This window comes from Cherax quadricarinatus, chromosome 18 (assembly GCF_038502225.1).
Source record: "Cherax quadricarinatus isolate ZL_2023a chromosome 18, ASM3850222v1, whole genome shotgun sequence".
In the NCBI taxonomy this organism is placed as follows: Eukaryota; Metazoa; Arthropoda; class Malacostraca; order Decapoda; family Parastacidae; genus Cherax; species Cherax quadricarinatus.
Window position 1 is genome coordinate 11205337 of NC_091309.1, and position 25000 is coordinate 11230336.

The 25000-nt window shown below is 40.4% G+C and overlaps 2 protein-coding genes across 2 annotated transcripts in view; one reads left to right on the forward strand and one right to left on the reverse strand.

Annotated features, from left to right (window-relative positions):
• The window catches only part of LOC128689204 (uncharacterized), a 520741-nt gene that overhangs the window by 133764 nt on the left and 361977 nt on the right, over positions 1-25000 (reverse strand). The gene's annotated exons all lie outside the window — the stretch shown is intronic.
• LOC128689372 (glycine receptor subunit alphaZ1-like) lies at positions 203-9726 on the forward strand. Its single transcript, XM_070086490.1, has 5 exons — positions 203-447; positions 2638-2781; positions 4018-4203; positions 8482-8799; positions 8990-9726. The coding sequence occupies exons 1-5, from the start codon at positions 391-393 to the stop codon at positions 9185-9187; spliced, it is 903 nt and encodes a 300-aa protein (XP_069942591.1). The 5' UTR covers positions 203-390; the 3' UTR covers positions 9188-9726.

Below are 25000 nucleotides of genomic sequence, written 5' to 3' on the forward strand. Positions count from 1 at the left end.
GCACTGGAGTACCCTGGCAGTGGTGGTGGTAGTGGTGGTAGTGGTGGTGGTGGTAGAGGCTGGTCACTAACCAGTATTGTTGTCTCAGCACTGGAGTACCCTGGCAGTGGTGGTGGTAGTGGTGGTAGTGGTGGTGGTGTTGGTAGAGGCTGGTCACTAACCAGTATTGTTGTCTCAGCACTGGAGTACCCTGGCAGTGGTGGTAGTGGTGGTGGTGGTGTTGGTAGAGGCTGGTCACTAACCAGTATTGTTGTCTCAGCACTGGAGTACCCTGGCAGTGGTGGTGGTAGTGGTGGTGGTGGTGTTGGTAGAGGCTGGTCACTAACCAGTATTGTTGTCTCAGCACTGGAGTACCCTGGCAGTGAAGTGATCATCGAGCTGCACCAGTCAATGTTCGTCTCATCTTACTGCCCCGCCGATCTTACCGCCTTCCCTTTCGACGTCCAGGTGAGTCACTCGCCATCTTATAATTGTGTTTAAAAAGAAAGAAAAAAAAGCGTTTCGGTCCTTGGAGGTTGCTCTCTTCTACCCTGTTAGAAGTTATAGAAACGTTTTCTGATATGTCCTCGTGTTTGTCATTTAATAAAAAGCACAGTTTGGTATTATTTACCAAGGTTCACACTATGGTTCATAGCTGATTATCTAATGGCTTTTAATATCTATCGACTACACTAAGGGTCATTAAGGCTGCACCTGAGATTTTTCACTACCAGAGAATACTTTAATCCATGAAAGATTAAAGCCAACTTTCAGTTTATATATATATATATATATATATATATATATATATATATATATATATATATATATATATATATATATATATATATATATATATATATATATATATATATATATATATATATATAGATATATATATATATATATATATATATATATATATATATATATATATATATATATATATATATGTAGAGAGAGAGAGAGAGAGAGAGAGAAATATACCCCTCGGGATACATATCTTGTATTTATGCCATCTTTTAATAATTTAAACCACAGGTCACTTTGACATTAAATTTAATTAACGGGAACGATAATGACAATATCTGAAATGTATATTGTTAATTTTCCGAGTGAATGGGTAATATTTTTAAGTTATAAGTAATATCTTTGGGTATATGGATCATTGTTTTTTATGCATGTGTAATTTTGGAAAGGCAGGACATGGGTAATATTTCCTGATATGTGGGTAATATTTTGGATTCACGAGTTTCTTACACTAAGACGTAAGTCTAAGAATAAGTCTTGAGATTATTACAAGTTCTTCCAGCATCCTCCCTCTTCCAGGTGTCTCGTTAACCAACATACACTCTAACATATGCACATACACACGTACCTACAGGTACGTGCTCACACGTGTGCACGTAGGCCTTCGCTTACCCTCATACAAAATTCACAGTTGCCATATTAACAAGTTGCCAAAACTATAAACACAAAATATCAGACTTCTTTATCGTGAAACTTCATTTAAACTTTAAACGGCACTTCTAAATGAACTTTATCTGGGTAAATATTTTTTTTATTATACCTTATGTAAGTAAATAGATTCTCACTAAACTTTATTTAGATAAATATTCTTTATTGAACTTTACGTAAATGTATTTTGTTATTGAAATATATATCAATGTTTATTATTGAAATATATATCAATGTTTATTATTGGAATATATATCAATGATTATTATTGAAATATATATCAATGTTTATTATTGAAATATATATTAATGTTTATTATTGAAATATATATCAATGTTTATTATTGAAATATATATCAATGTTTATTGTTGAAATATATATCAATGTTTATTATTGAAATATATATCAATGTTTATTATTGAAATATATATCAATGTTTATTGTTGAAATATATATCAATGTTTATTATTGAAATATATATCAATGTTTATTATTGAAATATATATCAGTGTTTATTATTAAATATATATCAATGTTTATTATTGAAATATATATCAATGTTTATTATTGAAATATATATCAATGTTTATTATTGAAATATATATCAATGTTTATTATTGAAATATATATCAATGTTTATTATTGAAATATATATCAGTGTTTATTATTGAAATATATATCAATGTTTATTATTGAAATATATATCAATGTTTATTATTGAAATATATATCAATGTTTATTATTGAAATATATATCAATGTTTATTATTGAAATATATATCAATGTTTATTATTGAAATATATATCAATGTTTATTATTGAAATATATATCAATGTTTATTATTGAAATATATATCAATGTTTATTATTGAAATATATATCAATGTTTATTATTGAAATATATATCAATGTTTATTATTGAAATATATATCAATGTTTATTATTGAACTTTATTTAAATAGAGTTTGTTACTGAACTTTAAGTAGTATTTGTTATGTAACTTTGTGAGATTCTAAATTATAGTTTGTTGAAGGAAGGTAAGGAATCCCAGAAAGGTACCTTCACGCCGGTGACGGTGACTCCTGCTCTAAGGATCGAACCTTATTAACTCCCATTCCCCATGTGATGTATGATCCCCCCCATACAGTTTTAGCGCTTCCCACTGATGATAATACTACTGCTACAACAACTACTGCAACAGCTGTGTGTGGTTCCGGTGGCACTGGTGGGCCACGGAACGCCAAGTGTCGACAAGGAACACCTGGTCATCACTGGAGGGGGTCAGATGTTACCCGTGTTTCGTTTACTTCCTCTGCGCTGCGGGTTTAACCCCGTTGAGCCCATGGTGAGTGTCTCAAGGTTTTTTTTTTCGGCGAATATCAGTCTCTAACAACGCACTGTTGTTAGAGACTGATATTGTGATCAAAAAAAGTGTTTTACTTTTCGCTTTGACTATTGTGAGGTTAATATGCAAGTTTCAGAGATTAACATCACAGTTGTTCTGTAGTGGCACGGTATTCTTGGCTGTATTTACAGGTGTGTCACCTGAAAGTCTTAGGTCACCTAACATGTTATCACATCAGGTGCTCACTTTCCCTACAATTTAAGGCTGCCACTACCTTAAATTATAAATTGTTAGTTGTATATATAATGCAGTTCGCCTTCCAGGGGATTTATATATATATATATGTCGTGCCGAATAGGCAGAACTTGCGATCTTGGCTTAAATAGCAACGCTCATCGTGCCATATAGGTCAAGCGAAAATTTGTGTATGCAATAATTTCACTAAAATCATTCTGAATGTAACGAAAAAAATATATTTCACTGTTTGTTTAGTATTAAATTACTGTAAACAAATCTAAAATATATTTAGTTGGGTTAGGCTAAAATAAATTGTTCTTGTTATAATAAGGTTAGGTAAGTTTTCTAAGATTCTTTTGGTGCAAAATTAAAATTTTTTACATTAACATTAATGAAAAAACTATATCTTTAAAGGTATAAGAGAAAATTTTCGAAAGGACTTAATTTTAAATGAGTTCTTGCTAATTGACCAGTTTTACATATTCGGCACGACATATATATATATATATATATATATATATATATATATATATATATATATATATATATATATATATATATATATATATATATATATATATATATATATATATATGTGTGTGTGTGTGTGTGTGTGTGTGTGTGTGTGTGTGTGTGTGTGTGTGTGTGTGTGTGTGTGTGTGTGTGTGTGTGTGTGTGTAATAAGCCCTTTGAAGGCGAACAGCCAGATACCATTTTATTTGGATGGTTTAGCGATACATATGTCATGCTTTATTGTATTAAGTCATGTATTAGTGCTCTATGTATTGCTGTATTAAGTTATGAATTACAATACTGTGCCATGTATTAAATCATTTATTACCCTGTCATGTCATTTATTACTTTACATTATAAAGAGACAGAAGTATGCGGATTTAGTCTCTGTTCAGACGTCATGCTCAGCGTTGTGACTAAAAACGTTCTTGGGGAAAATCTCTGTACCTGTCGGCACCATCTGGCAGAGCAAGTCTTGTGTTGCAGGAGGTGTTGATGGTGATGGTGCTGGAACGTCGTAGTGAAGCCTTCCTGCTGTCAGCTGTGGGTCCGTGTCTGGTGTTGGGACTCCTTGGTCACCTCTCCTTCCTGGCCTTCCCTCTCAATCACTTCAGCGAGAGGGCCAACACCTCCCTCTCACTCCTCATCGTCGTTGCTGCCCTTTTCTCTCAGGTTAGGCTAGCTTTACCTGCGCTAGCTATATATTTATAGTTAGAAGATCAAATGTGCCAGGTATCGTTCCACAGAGGCTTACCTGTCTTAGGTATCGTTTGCTAAAGATTCACCTGCTGCAGGTCAATCTCTAGCTATGTTTATCGATATCTGGTAATGTATATGGATTGTAAGTAGCGAAATAATTCGCCAATTACAATTGATATACATTTGCTAAATATTGTACCCTACAGACGCCATATCTACTAGATATCGCTTCATATATAGAAGTTCACCCTTGCTAGATACCGTGCACAAGGTAGAAGAGGCGCACTAGGGTCCAGTACTCAAGAAACCTACCTGAAACCATAAAGAAACCTCCCTGAAACCATAACGAACAACAGAATGTTTGAAACAAGAGGGAAATCCTGTTGATATTATTACCCCTTTTACCCCTCTCAAGGGAGGTTTTTTGACTCTGGTGAGGGGCTCGTGATCTAGGGAATCGAATCTGTGCTCCGGTTCCCTGATTTAAGCCTGAATACCTTCCATCACCCACCCCCCACAGGCGCTGTATAATCCTTACAGGTTTAGCGTTCCCCCATGATAATAATAATAATAATAATAATAATAATAATAATAATAATAATAATAATAATAATAATAATAATAATAATAATAATCACTTTCAATACAGATTTTTGGGCGACTAAGTCCACCCTGGAGTGTTCACGCAAGTGATCAATGAACTTAACCAGTTTACCTGTAGAAAGTTCGGGGGGTCAACGCCTCCGCGGCCCGGTCTGTGACCAGTCGTTGACGTTTCTGTAATATCGAAACCTACGAACTAAAACTGACCCTCAGTCACCAATATTCTTTTACTCTCATCTCTAAATTAATTTGCTAAAAAGCGGACATTAACAAAAGGCAAAAAATATGCATATTAAGAAATGCATTTAATAAAACTGACTTAATATTCTGTACATATAAAATGTTCACAAATATAAACTGAACACGAAGAGTAAAGAAATAATAATAATAATAATAATAATAATAATAATAATAATAATAATAATAATAATAATAATAATAATAATAATAATTAAGGAATTATTATATCTGTTGAACAAATAATTCTCTGCTTAAAAATGTAACAATACTCATTACGTTTTTTTTTTTTTTTGCCACGATTGATTTTCAATAGAAGATTAACTTCCATAATGGAATTCTTTTGCAGCCGACGTTTTGCCCCCTTCATGGGAGAAACGTAGTGCTGTATATAAATTTTGTCATAATGTTGAATTTTTGACTCATTACTATGGTGGGGTACCTCATACCATTACCATGGTGGGGGTACCTCGTACAATTACCATGGTGGGGGTACCTCATACCATTACCATGGTGGGGGTACCTCATACCATTACCATGGTGGGGGTACCTCGTACCATTACCATGGTGGGGGTACCTCATACCATTACCATGGTGGGGGTACCTCGTACCATTACCATGGTGGGGGTACCTCATACCATTACCATGGTGGGGTACCTCATACCATTACCATGGTGGGGTACCTCGTACCATTACCATGGTACCTCATTACCATGGTGGGGGTACCTCGTACCTCATTACCATGGTGGGGGGGTACCTCATACCATTACCATGGTGGGGGGTACCTCGTACCATTACCATGGTGGGGGGTGGGTACCTCATACCATTATCATCGGGGTACCTTATACCATTACCATGGTGTGAGTACCTCACATCATTACCATGATATGGGTACCTTATACCATTATCATTGGGTACCTTATACCATTACCATGGTGTGGGTACCTCACACCATTACCATGATGTAGGTACCTCATATCATTATCATGGTGAGGGTACCTCATACCATTATCATGGTGGGGTACCTCATACCATGGTTCGGGTGCCTCATACCATTACCATGGTGTTGGTAGCTCATACCATTACCATGGTGTTGATACCTCATACCATTACCATGGTGTGGGTTACCCCACCACGATGTAGGTACCTCATATCATTATCATGGCGGGGGTACCTCATACCATTATCATGGTGGGGTACCTCATACAATGGTGCGGGTACCTCATACCATTACCATGGTGTTGGTACCTCATACCATTACCATGGTGTTGATACCTCATACCATTGCCATGGTGTGGGTACCTCATACAATTACCATGGTGTGGGTACATCATACAATTACCATGGTGTGGGTACCTCATACCATTACCATGGTGTGGGTACCTCATACCATTACCATGGTGTGGGTACATCATACCATTACCATGGTGTTGGTACCTCATGCCATTACCATGGTGGGGGTACCTCATGCCATTACCATGGTGGGGTACCTCATACCATTACCATTGTGGGGGTACCTCATACCATTACCATGGTGTTGATACCTCATACCATTACCATGGTGTTGGTACCTCATACCATTACCATGGTGGGGGTACCTTATACCATTACCATGGTGGGGTACCTCATACCATTACCATGGTGGGGTTCCTCATACCATTACCATAGTGGGGTACCTCATACCATTACCATGGTGGGGTCCCTCATACCATTACCATGGTGGGGTACCTCATACCATTACCATGGTGGGGTACCTCATACCATTACCATGGTGGGGTACCTCATACCATTACCATGGTGGGGTACCTCGTACCATTACCATGGTGGGGTACCTCGGTACCATTACCTCATACCATTACCATGGTGGGGGTACCTCGTACCATTACCATGGTGGGGTACCTCATACCATTACCATGGTGGGGTACCTCATACCATTACCATGGTGGGGTACCTCATACCATTACCATGGTGGGGGTACCTCGTACCATTACCATGGTGGGGTACCTCATACCATTACCATGGTGGGGTACCTCATACCATTACCATGGTGGGGTACCTCATACCATTACCATGGTGGGGTACCTCATACCATTACCATGGTGGGGTACCTCATACCATTACCATGGTGGGGTACCTCATACCATTACCATGGTGGGGTACCTCATACCATTACCATGGTGGGGGTACCTCGTACCATTACCATGGTGGGGTACCTCATACCATTACCATGGTGGGGTACCTCATACCATTACCATGGTGGGGTACCTTCATACCATTACCATGGTGGGGTACCTCATACCATTACCATGGTGGGGGTGCCTCGTACCATTACCATACCTCATTACCATGGTGGGGGTACCTCGTACCATTACCATGGTGGGGTACCTCATACCATTACCATGGTGGGGGTACCTCGTACCATTACCATGGTGGAGTACCTCATACCATTACCATGGTGGAGTACCTCATACCATTACCATGGTGGGGGTACCTCATACCATTACCATGGTGGAGTACCTCATACCATTACCATGGTGGGGGTACCTCATACCATTACCATGGTGGGGTACCTCGTACCATTACCATGGTGGGGTACCTCGTACCATTACCATGGTGGGGTACCTCATACCATTACCATGGTGGGGTACCTCATACCATTACCATGGTGGGGTACCTCATACCATTACCATGGTGGGGTACCTCATACCATTACCATGGTGGGGTACCTCATACCATTACCATGGTGGGGTACCTCATACCATTACCATGGTGGGGTACCTCATACAACGCCTGAGAAATAAATGACAATCATATTCGATCAAAGGGCAAAAATATCTTAAATTCATTGGATCAAGAGTCTCTCATTATTATCAAATAATTCTCAAATTATCCAATAAACATCTAGTTCTATAATAATAATAATAATAATAATAATAATAATAATAATAATAATAATAATAATAATAATAATAATAATAATAATAATAATAATAATAATAATAATAATAATAATAATAATAATAATGAAGAAAAAGGCACAATACCGTGACATGAACAACAACAATAATAATAATAATAATAATAATAATGAAGAAAAAGGCACAATACCGTGACATGAACAACAACAACAACAACAATAATAATAATAATAATAATAATAATAATAATAATAATAATAATAATAATAATAATAATAATAATAATAATGCTTCCCACATGCAGTACTTACTGAGCAAATTCATCGTTACATAATTTTGCATTTCCGTGTATGTTCCACTAATATATTACTTGTTCGTGAGGGAAAAAAAACGCCTCTTCAGACATATTTCAAAAGATTCCAAATACTGGCTGCAATTACTTCCCGTGATACAATGGCTGTAATAATTTAGAGACGTTAATTATCTGTGACAGTCGGTGAGTACGCTACCAGCCTCGGCGTCGCCAAAGGCCATTGACGTGTGGTTCTTCTATTTTATCCTCCGCTTCTTCCTCTTCTTCGTGTGTCACTGCCTGGTGGAGTTCCAGAGGCGGAGGGTGTCGGCCTCGCCTCGTCATGACCAGCACACAGGTAGAGGAGGAGGAACGCTTGAAGGAGAGAAGGAAGGTATGGACGCCTTGTTTGTACCCGGAGGGAAGGCTCCTGTAGAGCCGACTTCATCTTCGTCAGCATCTCAAAAGACCCGCACTGACATGTGCCACAAGAGGTTCCCGAACAAACAGCTGCAGCAGGTACGGGTGATAGAGAAACAGATGCTTTCTATTGATTTACTGAAGAAGCTTGTTCCCAAGGCGAAACGTCTCAATAAAAATCCTCACCGTAATTGTGTCTAATTTGATGAAGTCCCTGGTGACTGAAACGTCTTCGTAAATAAAGTGTCATAGCTCGGTTTGTGTGTCTCAGCTGCACTATCTTCCCCAGGTGTGGGTGACGCAAGGACCAGGACAGGTTCAGGTACCACGACCACTCTCTCCTGTGACAGTGAACATCGCCTCTCTGCTCCTCGGACTGGTAATCGACTGTGTGTTCCTGGTAGCTTTCTTCTGCTACCTACACCGCAAGAACCTTCAGGTTTTCAACCTCATCGCAGAGTTCGACAACTGTCTGTGGCGACGTTGAAGTCGACTCAAAATGCCGAGCATTTATTTTTTTTTATACAGGAGGTCCTCCACATTCGCGAGGGTTAGGGGATGAAGAACCTCGTGAATCTTGAAAATTCGCGAATGTTTGGTGCAGAAATATGACGTAGGGAAATATAATACTAGCATTTACTTAGCCTAATAATACTGCTTCTTTAACCTATTGAACCACGAACAATCATAAATGTTATATATTATTATAATTATATTTACGCTTCATATGGTGCCAGAAAAGTGAGAGGCAATCAGATTTGATCTAGGGGAGGACAGCTCTAGTTCCGTGGATCAAGAGCTCATCACCGGCCTCAATAAAACCCCTCCTCATCCTCCTCCTTGAAGAGGAATATCGTGTGGGGCCTTGATGCAGGAAGAAAGCTCTTGATTCAAAGAACTGAAAGAATGACATCGAATCTTATTGCTTCTCACTCCTCCATGCGCTGTATGACCCCATATGAGTTTAGCCCCCCATGACTGTGATAATAATAGACCAAACACTGAAGATGGCACCATTTAGATACGAAAAAATACCATATAAAATATATCCTTAATAAAGGCGAATCGGCTCTGCATGAGTTCCTTATTTCACTAAAAAATCAACTTCGACACAAAGTAACACCCGGACCTGGAATACGAAATATCATTTTCAAAACATGAACAGAGTCCCAAACTTCGTTCTACACACACAAAAATTCCCAAACATTTACAAAAAGTACCTGACTTTAAATCCCTTACATTGATATATTTCCCATTTTTTTATACTTTTTGAAAATGCAGTCGTCATTAACGTGTGCCTCTGGACGTAATATCTTCTAACTGGACTCCAGCGAGGCTCTATATTACTGCACTACACTGCATATAAAAGGGGTATACAATTATTTATTTGTTATCTGGTTAACAAAAAAAGGCACAATACCGTGACTGGAACGATACACAAATAACCCGCACATAAAAGAGAGGAGCTTACGACGACGTTTCGGTCTGACTTGGACCATTTACAAAGTCACGTGTGAACCATACCCCCGGCCGGGATTGAACCCGCGGTCATAGTCTCAAAACTCCAGCCCGTCGCGTTAGCCACTAGACCAGCTAGCTACAATAAGATTCATCCAACTAGGTATATTTCTACACCATAGGAAGGTTAGCACAGGCACCACTGTGACCACAAACGCAAGTTTTTACAGACGAATCTCCAGCTAGCGTGGCCGTGACGAACTCTAGCTCAAGTCTCTTCACTGCCGTCAACATGACTTAAGAAATCGTAATGACACGATTGCAAATAAACCATACCCCCGGCCGGGATTGAACCCGCGGTCATAGAGTCTCAAAACTCCAGCCCGTCGCGTTAGCCACTAGACCAGCTAGCCACAATAAGATTCATCCAACTAGGTATATTTCTACACCATAGGAAGGTTAGCACAGGCACCTCTGTGACCACAAATGCAAGTTTTTACAGACGAATCTCCAGCTAGCGTGGCCGTGACGAACTCTAGCTCAAGTCCCTTCACTGCCGTCAACATAACGCGACGGGCTGGAGTTTTGAGACTCTATGACCGCGGGTTCAATCCCGGTCGGGGGTATGGTTTATTTGCAATCGTGTCATTTCGATTTCTTAAGTCATGTTGACGGCAGTGAAGGGACTTGAGCTAGAGTTCGTCACGGCCACGCTAGCTGGAGATTCGTCTGTAAAAACTTGCATTTGTGGTCACAGAGGTGCCTGTGCTAACCTTCCTATGGTGTAGAAATATACCTAGTTGGATGAATCTTATTGTGGCTAGCTGGTCTAGTGGCTAACGCGACGGGCTGGAGTTTTGAGACTCTATGACCGCGGGTTCAATCCCGGCCGGGGGTATGGTTTATTTGCAATCGTGTCATTACGATTTCTTAAGTCACGTGTGACTTTGTAAATGGTCCAAGTCAGACCGAAACGTCGTCGTATGCTCCTCTCTTTCATGTGCGGGTTATTTGTGTATTGTTATCTGGTTCTGTTTCACCTAAGTGCTGTATGCTTCTTATGTGATATATCCTCTCGGTAGTATGTTGTCTGGGTGAGTTGAAGATTTGATATGGCCGTCGTCTGCAGTCTCTAATGAAGTGACGAGAATAATGAAGTTTAGAAAATATTTGTTCGATGAGCGAGTATTCTTCCTCGAGGAACTCATTGCTACATATTCGCAGGACACGAAGGAAAAAGCCTATGATTACACCACGTTTAGTTTTGGTGTCGTGGTGAGAGTAGAAGTGAAGAAGATCGTGTTGGTTGGTGGGTCTTGGTCAGCTTTGTAGAGAAGAACATCGAGGAAGAGTATTGTCGATTTCTTCCAGTGTGATGTGCTTTGAGAGCTCGACCTGGTTGAGCTTGTGTTGGAGAGCAGGAACGTTGATGTCTGTACGCCTCTTTGAAACCTGTACGCCTCTTTGATGTCTGTACGCCTCGTTGATGTTTGTACGCCTCGTTGACGCTTGTACGCCTCGTTGATGTTTGTTCGCCTCGTTGATGTTTGTTCGCCTCGTTGATGTTTGTACGCCTCAATGATGTTTGTACGCCTCGTTGATGTTTGTACGCCTCGTTGATGTCTGTACGCCTCGTTGATGTCTGTACGCCTCGTTGATCTCTGTACGCCTCGTTAATGTTTGTACGCCTCGTTGATGTTTGTACGCCTCGTTGATGTTTGTTCGCCTCATTGATGTTTGTACGCCTCCTTGATGTTTGTACGCCTCGATGTTTGTACGCCTCGTTGATGTTTGTACGCCTCCTTGATGTTTGTACGCCTCGTTGATGTTTGTACGCCTCGTTGATGTTTGTACGCCTCGTTGATGTCTGTACGCCTCGTTAATGTTTGTACGCCTCGTTGATGTTTGTACGCCTCGTTGATGTTTGTTCGCCTCATTGATGTTTGTACGCCTCCTTGATGTTTGTACGCCTCGTTGATGTTTGTACGCCTCGTTGATGTTTGTTCGCCTCATTGATGTTTGTACGCCTCCTTGATGTTTGTACGCCTCGTTGATGTTTGTACGCCTCGTTGATGTTTGTACGCCTCCTTGATGTTTGTAAGCCTCGTTGATGTCTGTACGCCTCGTTGATGTCTTTACGCCTCGTTGATGTCTGTTAATCTTCCCTCCACAAATTGATGTGCAGGTTAGCACTTTAATTTTCAACAGTCGGTCAGTAAGTAATTGGAATCACTGAGCGATAACTTGTCCAACGCGAGTTATTTTTTTGTACACGATTAATTTGTTAAGCTAAGAGGTGTTATCTTACCTCACCTCATTAACAGCTAAGAGGTGTTATCTTACCTCAGCTCATTAACAGCTAAGAGGTGTTATCTTACCTCACCTCATTAACAGCTAAGAGCTGTTATCTTACCTCACCTCATTAACAAGCTAAGAGCTGTTATCTTACCTCACCTCATTAACAAGCTAAGAGCTGTTATCTTACCTCACCTCATTAACAAGCTAAGAGCTGTTATCTTACCTCACCTCATTAACAAGCTAAGAGCTGTTATCTTACCTCACCTCATTAACAAGCTAAGAGCTGTTATCTTACCTCACCTCATTAACAAGCTAAGAGCTGTTATCTTACCTCACCTCATTAACAGCTAAGAGGTGTTATCTTACCTCACCTCATTAACAAGCTAAGAGCTGTTATCTTACCTCACCTTATTAACTAAGAGGTGTTATCTTACCTCACCTCATTAACAAGCTAAGAGCTGTTATCTTACCTCACCTCATTAACAAGCTAAGAGCTGTTATCTTACCTCACCTTATTAACTAAGAGGTGTTATCTTACATCACCTCATTAACAAGCTAAGAGCTATTATCTTACCTCACCTCATTAACTAAGAGGTGTTATCTTACCTCACCTCATTAACAAGCTAAGAGCTGTTATCTTACCTCATCTCATTAACAGCTAAGAGGTGTTAGCTTACCTCACCTCGTTAAGAAGCTAAGAGGTGTTATCTTACCTCACCTCATTAACAGCTAAGAGGTGTTATCTTACCTCACCTCATTAACAGCTAAGAGGTGTTATCTTACCTCACCTCCTTAATAAGCTAAGAGGTGTTATCTTACCTCACCTCATTAACAGCTAAGAGGTGTTATCTTACCTCACCTCATTAATAAGCTAAGAGGTGTTATCTTACCTCATTAACAGCTAAGAGGTGTTATCTTACCTCACCTCATTAATAAGCTAAGAGGTGTTATCTTACCTCACCTCCTTAATAAGCTAAGAGGTGTTATCTTACCTCACCTCATTAACAGCTAAGAGGTGTTATCTTACCTCACCTCCTTAATAAGCTAAGAGGTGTTATCTTACCTCACCTCATTAATAGCTAAGAGGTGTTATCTTACCTCACCTCATTAACAGCTAAGAGGTGTTATCTTACCTCACCTCCTTAATAAGCTAAGAGGTGTTATCTTACCTCACCTCATTAACAGCTAAAAGGTGTTATCTTACCTCACCTCCTTAATAAGCTAAGAGGTGTTATCTTACCTCATTAACAGCTAAGAGGTGTTATCTTACCTCACCTCATTAACAGCTAAGAGGTGTTATCTTACCTCACCTCCTTAATAAGCTAAGAGGTGTTATCTTACCTCACCTCATTAACAGCTAAGAGGTGTTATCTTACCTCACCTCATTAACAGCTAAGAGGTGTTATCTTACCTCACCTCATTAACAGCTACGAGGTGTTATCTTACCTCACCTCATTAACAGCTAAGAGGTGTTATCTTACCTCACCTCATTAACAGCTAAGAGGTGTTATCTTACCTCACCTCATTAACAGGTAAGAGGTGTTATCTTACCTCACCTCATTAACAGCTAAGAGGTGTTATCTTACCTAATCTCATTAACAGCTAAGAGGTGTTATCTTACCTCACCTCATTAACAGCTAAAAGCTGTTATCTTACCTCACCTCATTAACAGCTAAGAGGTGTTATCTTATCTCAACTCACTTTAAAGGCCATCCCTATCTAAGAGTTACTAACAGGTCACCATCAACAGCAGACAAACACCTAGGTACCTATTTAGCAGGCCACCCACAGCACACTAACAACCAGGTACCTATTTAGCAGGCCACCCACAGCACACTAACAACCAGGTACCTATTTAGCAGGCCACCCACAGCACACTAACAACCAGGTACCTATTTAGCAGGCCACCCACAGCACACTAACAACCAGGTACCTATTTAGCAGGCCACCCACAGCACACTAACAACCAGGTACCTATTTAGCAGGCCACCCACAGCACACTAACAACCAGGTACCTATTTAGCAGGCCACCCACAGCACACTAACAACCAGGTACCTATTTAGCAGGCCACCCACAACAGCAGACTAACACCCAGGTACCTATTTAGCAGGCCAACATCAACCGCAGACTAACACCCAGGTACCTATTTAGCAGGCCACCCTCAACAGCAGACTAATACCCAAGTACCTATTTAGCAGGCCAATCACAACAGCAGATTAGCACCCAGGTACCTATTTAGCATTCCACCATCAACAGCAGACTAACATCCATGTACCTATTTAGCAGGCCACTCACAATAGCAGACTAACACCCAGGTACCTATTTAGCATACCACTCACAACAGCAGACTAACACCCAGGTTCCTATTTAGCAGGCTACCATCAACAGCAGACTAACACCCAGGTACCTATTTAGCAGGCCACCCACAACAGCAGACTAACACCAGGTACCTATTTAGCAGGCTATAATCAACAGCAGACTAACGCCCAGGTACCTGTTTAGCAGGTCACCCACAACAGCAAACACCTAGGTGCCTAATTAGCAGACCACCCTCAACAGCAGACTAACACCCAGGTACCTATTTAGCAGGCCACCCACAACACCAGACTAACACCGAAGTACCTATTTAGCAGGCCAACATCAACAGCCGACTAACACCCAAGTACCTATTTAGCAGGCCAACATCAACAGCAGACTAACGCCCAGGTACCAATTTAGCAGGCCACCCACAACAGCAGACTAACACCCAAGTACCTATTTAGCAGGCCACCCACAACAGCAAACTAACACACAAGTACCTATTTAGCAGGCCAACATCAACAGCAGACTAATACCCAGGTACCTAATTTACCGCTAGGGTAACAGAAAGGTAAACAGGAGACTCGCTCACACGTCTTACAAAGCCTGGGAGTCAAACCCAGGTCCTTTCGGTTGTGAACCGGGAGCTAGATTAACACAGTACGTTTCAACCCTCGCAGGGCTCCTGATTCAAGGAAATGGATTTGCCTCTCGTGCTGCTGGGAACCCATCTGATTATTCTCCCCTTCCCTACGAGAAATACGATCCCTTAGGGTTTAACGCTTCCTCATTAATACAGTAAAAGTCTATATTTCAGGATAAATTGTCACTTGTTTTTATTGTTATTATCCTATTATTATTATTATTATTATTATTATTATTATTATTATTATTATTATTACTGTCATTATTATTATTATTACTACTATTATTATTATTAGTAGTAGAAGTAGTAGTAATAGTAATATTATTATTACTGTTATTATTATTACTAGATATTATTATTATTATTATTATTATTATTATTATTATTATTATTATTATTATTATTATTATAAGCAAAAGAAGTAGAATTTGTATTATTATTACTGTTATTATTATTCTTATTATTATTAATTTATTCATAATTATCATTTTCATCAAAAGTATATTTGAACAATATTTGGTGAAAGAGTGTACCTAAAAATACACCTGTTATACACACAGACACAAAAAATACACAATGTTAGAGACGGAACTGTCACAGTGGTAGATTTATCATGTAGCGTCACAGTGTTATCATTCAGGGGTCACCAGTGACCCAATTATACACAATATGAAGGGGTTTTCTCCCTAGTCAATTTACTGACATCCAATACCCAAAAATTATACTGACAATGGATATATATATATATATATATATATATATATATATATATATATATATATATATATATATATATATATATATATATATATATATATATATATATATATATATATATATATATATATATATATATATATATATATTTATATATATATTAATGTTATTTAAAAATTTCACGCCTACTGAAGCGTATCATTAGCATTTAATAGCTTATTAAACCAAAGCTGCCAGATCAATTTACCTGACCTGATTATAATTAATTAGAAAGTGAAGACTCAAGCACACACACGTGCGTGCATGCATACATAGGCACATATATACATAAACACATACATACTGGCGTGACGTCAAACTTTCCAGACCACATATTTAAATTTTTTTTTTTGCTTTTATTGAAAGCAAAACACAGCGAAGGTAATAAAATTGTTTGAGACTTGAAGCTCAACGTTGCAATTAATTTTTTAAGCGATACGTAAGTGGGTTATTGTGCAACGGTAAAAATGGTCTGGTTATTGATTCAACGGGAAAAACGGAATGCTCATTTGTGCAACGGTAACGAGGTGTTTTGTAACGGTAACAAAGTGTATGATAGTTGGAAATAATATACAACCCTCCACCCAACAGGAATAGGGACAAGGTGATAGTGGCAGTAATATACAACCCTCCACCCAACAGGAATAGGGACAAGGTGATAGTGGCAGTAATATACAACCCTCAACCCAACAGGAATAGGGACAAGGTGATAGTGGCAGTAATATACAACCCTCCACCCAACAGGAATAGGGACAAGTGATAGTGGGTGTAATATACAACCCTCCACCCAACAGAAATAGAGAAAAGGTGATAGTGGGTGCAATATACAACCCTCCACCGAACAGGAATAGTGACAAGGTAAGAGTGACAGTAATATACAACCCTCCACCGAGCAGGAATAGGGACAAGGTAAGAGTGGCAGTAATATACAACCCTCCACTCAACAGGAAAAGGGATAAGGTGATATTGGGTGTAATATACAACCCTCCACCCAACAGGAATATTGACAAGGTGATAGTGGGTGTAATATACAACCCTCCACCCAACAGGAATATTGACAAGGTGATAGTGGGTGTAATATACAACCCTCCACCCAACAGGAATATTGACAAGGTGATAGTGGGTGTAATATACAACCCTCCACCCAACAGGAATATTGACAAGGTGATAGTGGGTGTAATATACAACCCTCCACCCAACAGGAATATTGACAAGGTGATAGTGGGTGTTATATACAACCCTCCACCCAACAGGAATATTGACAAGGTGATAGTGGGTGTAATATACAACCCTCCACCCAACAGTAGGTGACCCAGACATATTTAAAAATATTTTTTTAAGTATTTAAAATTAAAAAAAAATGATAATAGTTCTATGAATCGAGTATGCTGTATGACCCACACGGGTTTGACATATTTTTACTACTACTACTACTACTACTACTACTACTACTGCTACTACTACTACTCCTGTTGCTGGCTGGCCTGCTGCTGCTGCTGGCCTTGGCTGGCTGCTGCTGTTGCCTGGCTGCTGCTAGCCAGCTGCTGGCTGGCTGGCCCTGCTGTAGCCGGCCTGGCTGCTGCAGCAGCAGCTGCCCTGCTGGTAACTGGCTGCTGCTGGCTGCTGCTGCTGGCCTGGCCAGGCGGCAGCAGGCCTTGGCTGGCTGCTGCTGGTGGCAGCAGCGCGCCCTGCTGGCTGGCAGTGCTGGCTGGCCTGCTGCAGCAGCTGCTGCTGCCCTGCTGCTGGCTGCCCTGCTGCTTGGCTGGGCTGCTGCTGCAGCAGCTTGCCCTGCTGGCTGCTGGCTGCTGGCTAGCTTAACAGCAGCGGCTGCAGCTTAACTGCACTGGCTGCTGCTGCCTTAGCTGTAACGCTGCTGCTGCTGCTTAGCTGCTGCTGGTATTAGGTGAGTAATGACGGTCAGGTGGTTAATGTGGTGTCGTGGTAGTGTGTAGTGTGAACCATGGCAATTGTGTAAGTAATGTAATAATAATAATAATAATAATAATAATAATAACCATAACAATAACAATAATAATAATAATAATAATAATAATAATAATAATAATAATAATAATAATAATAATAATGTTTCTTTAAACACATAATGTACATTTTATGAGGTATTAAACCAGTGTGCATCACTGGGTGCAGCAAATGGTGGAGGCTCGATCCTCCGCACAATAATCGCATTCTGACCACTCAGGCTACTGGTGATCAACTGTTCACATCATCAAGGAGCACAACGTGCCAGTGGTTCTCAACACAATTACAATGAAATAGGTTGAGACAACTGGCCTCAGCATGGTTGTTATGTTACGTACAAGGCCGAGCTAGCGGCACCAACACCGGGAAACTTCCGGAGTCAACACAAATGAAAGATAAACTGGAACAGATGTACGGAACGAGCAGAGAAATTTCAATTTTTCCGAGTGATTTGAATAATGGTAATGGCGGAGTGGAGGAATTTTACAGTCATTCTTAAGGATAGTCAAGTTGTTGTGTGGGAGAATGGCAAGGAAAAAGAGAGAGAGAGAGAGAGAGAGAGAGAGAGAGAGAGAGAGAGAGAGAGACAGACAGACAGACAGACAGAGACCAGAAAGGTAAACAAGACAACTAAATCATTATCTGCTTCTGTACACGTGTGCCTATGCCGAAATTAACGCAGTTCATCACGTACCTGGCACAGCTGACCTTCCAGAGCAGGTGTCCCACTCACAGGCGAAGCCTCACCCATCACTCTGGACAGATGAACCTGCTCACCACCCATAAATCCTCACCCCTCAGCGGCTACAGACAACCCATGAGTCTGTCTCAGACAACCGACCTCTCACCCTCTACACTCAACGTATCGTAAATTGGATCGCATCACTCTTCCTGAAGAAGGAATTAAATCCCACATATCAATCAGTGGCGTTTATCATACGTATTCCAGACTACCAAAGAGTTTTTATTTATGTTCTTCCGGGAGTGCTGGAAGGACATAACAAGGCAACCGCCCACGGACTGGCTGGCCGGGGTCGCGATTCTTGCTCGGAGGATCGAGCCGCCACTACTCTCTGGGCTGAATAACCCATACAGATTTAGCCCTTCAAGTAGTAGCAGTAATAATAATAATAATGATAATAATAATAGAAGTTGTAAAATTAGATTAATAATTGTGGTAGAAGAAACAACAACAATAATAATAACAATAATAATAATAATAATAATAATAATAATAATAATAATAATAATAATAATAATAATAATAATAATAATAATAAAGAGGAATAAAAATAAGAATTAAAAATAATCTCTTCATTTCTCAACTCCTCCCCACACCCTTGAACTTTCCGCTCTGAAAACAGAGAACGGGTAGGAATCAAACTCATGGCTCACCCACCATTTGTTCAACACCCACCCGTTCCCTGGTTTGTTTACAATCGTTTTATTACGATTTCGTGAGTCGTGATTTCTTCCTCGCCCCTCTACCCTCTGTCCATATCCTCCTCCCCTACCACACTACCCCACCCCAGCCTGAAGGAAATTTGCATTTTGAAAAACTCAAGCTTTAAGTTGTACCTCTGAAAAATCCGATTAAGACTTCAGCTGCAACAATACCTCACCCAGTTCCCTCCAGCCACCTCCTCAGCTCCATTAACACCTCTCCAGCTCCACTCTTTTCCCCAGCCTCCCCAACTCCACTAACATCTCTCAGCTCCTACCAACCTCCTCCGCAGCTCCGCCAATGTGCCCCCCTTTGGCTCCACTAACACCTCCCCAGTTCCACCAACACCTCCCCAAGCAACCCAACACCTCCCCTGGCTCCATAACATCTCCCTGACCTGCTTAACATGCCCTCCCCAGTCAGCTCCTGGCATTGCCTCAGCTCCACCAACACCTCCCCAACTCTACCATCATTCCCCAGCTCCACTAACACCTCCCCAGCTTCACTATACCTTCCCAGCCGCACTATCACTTACCCAGCTCTACTAACCCCTCCCCAGTTCCACGAACACCTCCTCAAGTTACTCAAACTTCTCCATTTTCTCACTGAACTTGCCAATGCCACACGTCCCATCTCTCTCTCTTCCTCTCTCTCTCTGTCCCTTAATTAATCTATCCAACGATGAAGGGAATCAATCATCTTTTTTTTTTTTAAATACTCAAACCTGGCGTAGGGAAGAGGTCCTCGCATGATAAAGATGAGGTCTCCGCGTCCCTTACAAATTTTCGCGTTCTAATCTGGTGTCTAAACCCTCTTGGTTTCAGATCCTGATCGAGGGTGATGGGTTTCCGCAGTGGGATTATGTTTGACAGGAGAGGTGGAGGAGGATTGGATCTGGCAAAGCCCTCGGTAAGGGCCTGTCAACGAGGGAATTGTAATGGTACGTTATAGTGGAATAGTGTGGTGATAAGGTGGTTGTAAGATAGTGATAGGGCGCTGGTGGTACGGTGGTAAGATGGTGACTGGTAGGTGGTGGGATGGACGTGCGACTGGTAGAAGGGAGTCAGGTTTATGGTAGGATGAGAGTAGCACTGTAATGGGATGACAGTCTGTAAGGCGAAGGGAGAAAGACTGACCAACGTTATCACTCTGGGGGCACTGATGACACCAAATAGATACGGTATATATTATCAAGGAACTATGGTTAGTTCCTCTATAATATAAGAAGTCACGAAAGCGTTTGGAATTTCACTATTCTTTCACAGTGGCTGTTTTGCATATTCTGATATATACGTATATATATATATATATATATATATATATATATATATATATAATATATATATATATATATATATATATATATATATATATATATATATATATATATATATATATATATATATATAGAGAGAGAGAGAGAGAGAGAGAGAGAGAGATACTGGCCCAGAATGCCCACTGGCAGACAGTGCCACATACATGCTGCCACAGTGGCACTGATGACTTTCTGATGACTCATAACTGATAGCACGGAATCAGATATAAATTTTCCAATTATTTTTCCCTGTCAAAATATTTTTCATATATATTTCACCTGTATCCTCATTTTCCCTTCTATTTATTTTTGCTGAAGTTTCACTTGTTTTTTCTTTGCTTTTGTTGGCATTTCGCTAAATTTTCCCCCAGACACTGAAAGAAGATGCAAACAGTAGGCCTACTCTAACCCAGGCTAAGAAGGTGCTACTCTCTCTCTCCATAATCCCATATGTTTCACGCTCACACACACACATTTTATATATATATATATATATATATATATATATATATATATATATATATATATATATATATATATATATATATATATATATATATATATATATATATATATATATATATATATATATATATATATATATATATATATATATATATATATAGAATGTGCAAAACAACCACTGTGAAAGACTAGTAAAATTTCAAGCGCTTTCGTGACTTCTTACATTATCAAGGAACTATGGTTAGTTCCTCGATAATATAAGAAGTCACGAAAGTGCTTGGAATTTCACTATTCTTTCACATTGGATGTTTTGCATATTCTGATATCACCTGTTTACTGTGATCTTATATATATATATATATATATATATATATATATATATATATATATATATATATATATATATATATATATATATATATATATATATATATATATATATATATATATATATATATATATATATACTCTGATCTCTGGCTGAAGGAGACTCGAACCTACGAACCTTGGAACAAAGTACGAAGTGCATTACCATTTTCACCACACTGGACAATACCTTGGCGTCCAGCTTGCGCTAGACGTTGATCCAAGGCAGCCAGCTTTCAGGGAGAAGGCTTACAGCTTTTCATCTCATCCCCAGCATGCATCAGCCTTACTAGAGATTTTAACAATGCAAGAAATTGAGAGTTGAGGAGTTAAGGAGTTGAGATTAATTTTGTTGTATTCAAGAAAATATAGAAAACTAAGAAGCACATACAGGGCTTGTAGTGCCACTTACAAAATCTCTGTTATGAGAATTTCGACTCAAGTGACACTGGTGAATGTTGTGGTGGAGGCAAGAGTGTGCCACGTCCATTAATAATCCTGAGGTCGGAAATTGTAAACAAATTTCAGATGTAAGTTAATGGATTTTGTTAATTGGTGGAGGCTTATGTACAACGTATTTTCTTTTCTCAATGTGGCTTTTTTTTGTAGTCTGTGAGTCGCTTGTATGTAAAAATGAGGCTTACTTTTGTTGAGTTTAAAAGTTGTGTGTGCGTGTGTGTGTGTGTGTGTGTGTGTGTGTGTGTGTGTGTGTGTGTGTGTGTGTGTGTGTGTGTGTGTGTGTGTGTGTGTGTGTGTGTGTGTACTCACCTAGTTGTGCTTGCAGGAGTCGATTCACAGCTCCTGGCGTTGTGTGTTTGTGTACACCCACCTATTTGTGGTTACAAGGGCGAGTCACAGCTCGTGGTCCCGCCTCTTCACTGGTCTCTACCGTGTGTGTCTCATGATATATGTATAATACAATGCGTATGTGTATATTATCTTCAAATGTTTGCATGACGCTATGCGTGTATGTCCTGGTGTTTATGTATGTATATGTTAGTATTTGTGTATCGTCATGCATGTATGACTTAATGTGTCTGCATTTCCACAAGCAGAGTATGCCATCATGTGTATGCATGTATGTCCTCATGCATGTATATCCTCATGTCCTTTATTGTGGCAACGTTTCGCTCTCCAGGAGCTTTGTCATGTCGTAACGGCTTGACAAATTTCCTGGAGAGCGAAACGTTGCCACAATAAAATGTCACATTAGTTGCACTTGTGTCCTTTTACTTTACATAGGCAAGGAGGGGTCAGGCTAGACGTTGGAGAGGGGAAAGATGCAGAGAATGATGTGAGAACGTAGGTAGGGGAGGCCAGTGTGGGTAGGGGAGCCCAGTCTGGGTAGGGGAGGCCTGTGTGGGTAGGGGAGGCCAGCGTTGGTAGAGAAGTTTAAACTGAAAGCTTGACATCATTATGACATTCATGGGGAAAACGCTAAGCCCGTAGGGGGGATCAGCGCTTGAAGTATGGGCGAAGCAATCAGGTCCTACCCAAGGGAAAGAAGATCTAATTCTTTGGATCAAGAGCCCTTCATCAGCGTCAAGGACCCCTTTCCCCGTCTCCCAGAGGGATGAGAATGGAGAAGACAAGAAGATAAGAGGTACAGCACCTCACTTTCTTTAAAACTTTCCATGTTATTATGTAAATCAGTCCATTACGGCTCGCCACTGCTAGATTGACAGTCGTAGTGCTCGCCCCAGGGGGTTCGAACCTCGCGTCTTGCGTTCAGTAACGGCTGGAAGGGAGCTCGCAGATGGATGACGTAGTGTGAGGAAGTTACTGCTGCTGCTACTGCTGCTGCTACTGCTGCTGCTACTGCTGCTGCTGCTACTGCTGCTGCTACTGCTGCTGCTACTGCTGCTGCTACTTCTACTGCTGCTGGAACTGCTGCTGCTACCTCTGATCTGTGAAGCTGTTACTGGCATAACGGTTAATTAGTGCTGCTTCCAGGTATCTCACATGCATTTATACGGGACCAAGGCAGCCTCATCGTCTCTGAAATATAAGTAAGAATCCTGTAAAACGCTACACACCTGACAAGAAGCCCCTTCTATTAAATCTACTACTACCATTATATCTACTACCACCACATATACTACTACCACCACATCTACTACTAATAATACATCTGCTTCTACAACTACTCGTGCATGCGATTAGCTGTCTACTTATATTATCTTGTAGAGCAAGAAAATATTAAACAATGTCTGGTTAGTTCTGTACACTTACCTACCAAAGACAGCAAAACCAACCACAACATCATCCTCACACACATATTACTACGCGCTTATTAACCAGCCACTGTGGACTGTACAGACACTATAGTAACCTATGTGTTACATCAGGTAACATTAGTCAAAATAAGATACCAGATATGTTAAACAAATGTTCTAAATTTTGTTTGTAATGGATAATGTATAAAGTGTAAATATATACCCAGATATACTCCTGTTACTCATTTTAGAGAATAGTTCCTGGGTCTTTTATTTTGTACAATATGCTAGCTGAGGTGGCAAAAATCTAAATCTAATATCTTGTCTCTTTTTCGTATACATGTCTTCCTCTTCTACTTTTCTTGTATCTTCCTCCCCTCCCGGGCATCTTCTCTCCCCATCTTCATTTCGTACAGCATCCGGGTCATCTCTCTTCCTCCTTCCACATCTGTTTATTCACCCCATCCAGTCTTCCTCTATGCTCGTAATTAAGAGAGTTATTCCAGTAGTTAGTGAGAGGGTTGGCAGCTATTTCTGGCCTGCTGTGCTGTTATTACAGATATACATGCTGTTCTGCTGCTGCTGGGCTGTTACTGTGCCGCTGCTGTGCTGTTCTGTGCTGCTGCTGTGCTGTTATTACAGACATACCTGCTGTTCTTCTGCTGTGATGTTGCTGTTCTGCTGCTGTACTGTTGCTGTTCTGCTGCTGTGCTGTTGCTGCTCTGCTGCTGTGCTGTTGCTGCTCTGCTGCTGAGCTGTCGGTGCTCTGCTGCTGTGCTGTTGCTGTTCTGGTGCTGTGCTGTCGCTGCTCTGCTGTCGCTGCTCTGCTGCTGTGCTGTTGCTGTTCTGCTGCTGTGCTGTTGCTGCTCTGCTGCTGTGCTGTCGCTGCTCTGCTGCTGTGCTGTCGCTGTTCTGCTGCTGTGCTGTTGCTGCTCTGCTGCTGTGTTGTTGCTGTTCTGCTGCTGTGCTGTTGCTGCTCTGCTGCTGTGCTGTCGCTACTCCGCTGCTGTGCTGTCGCTGCTCTGCTGCTGTGCTGTTGCTGTTCTGCTGCTGT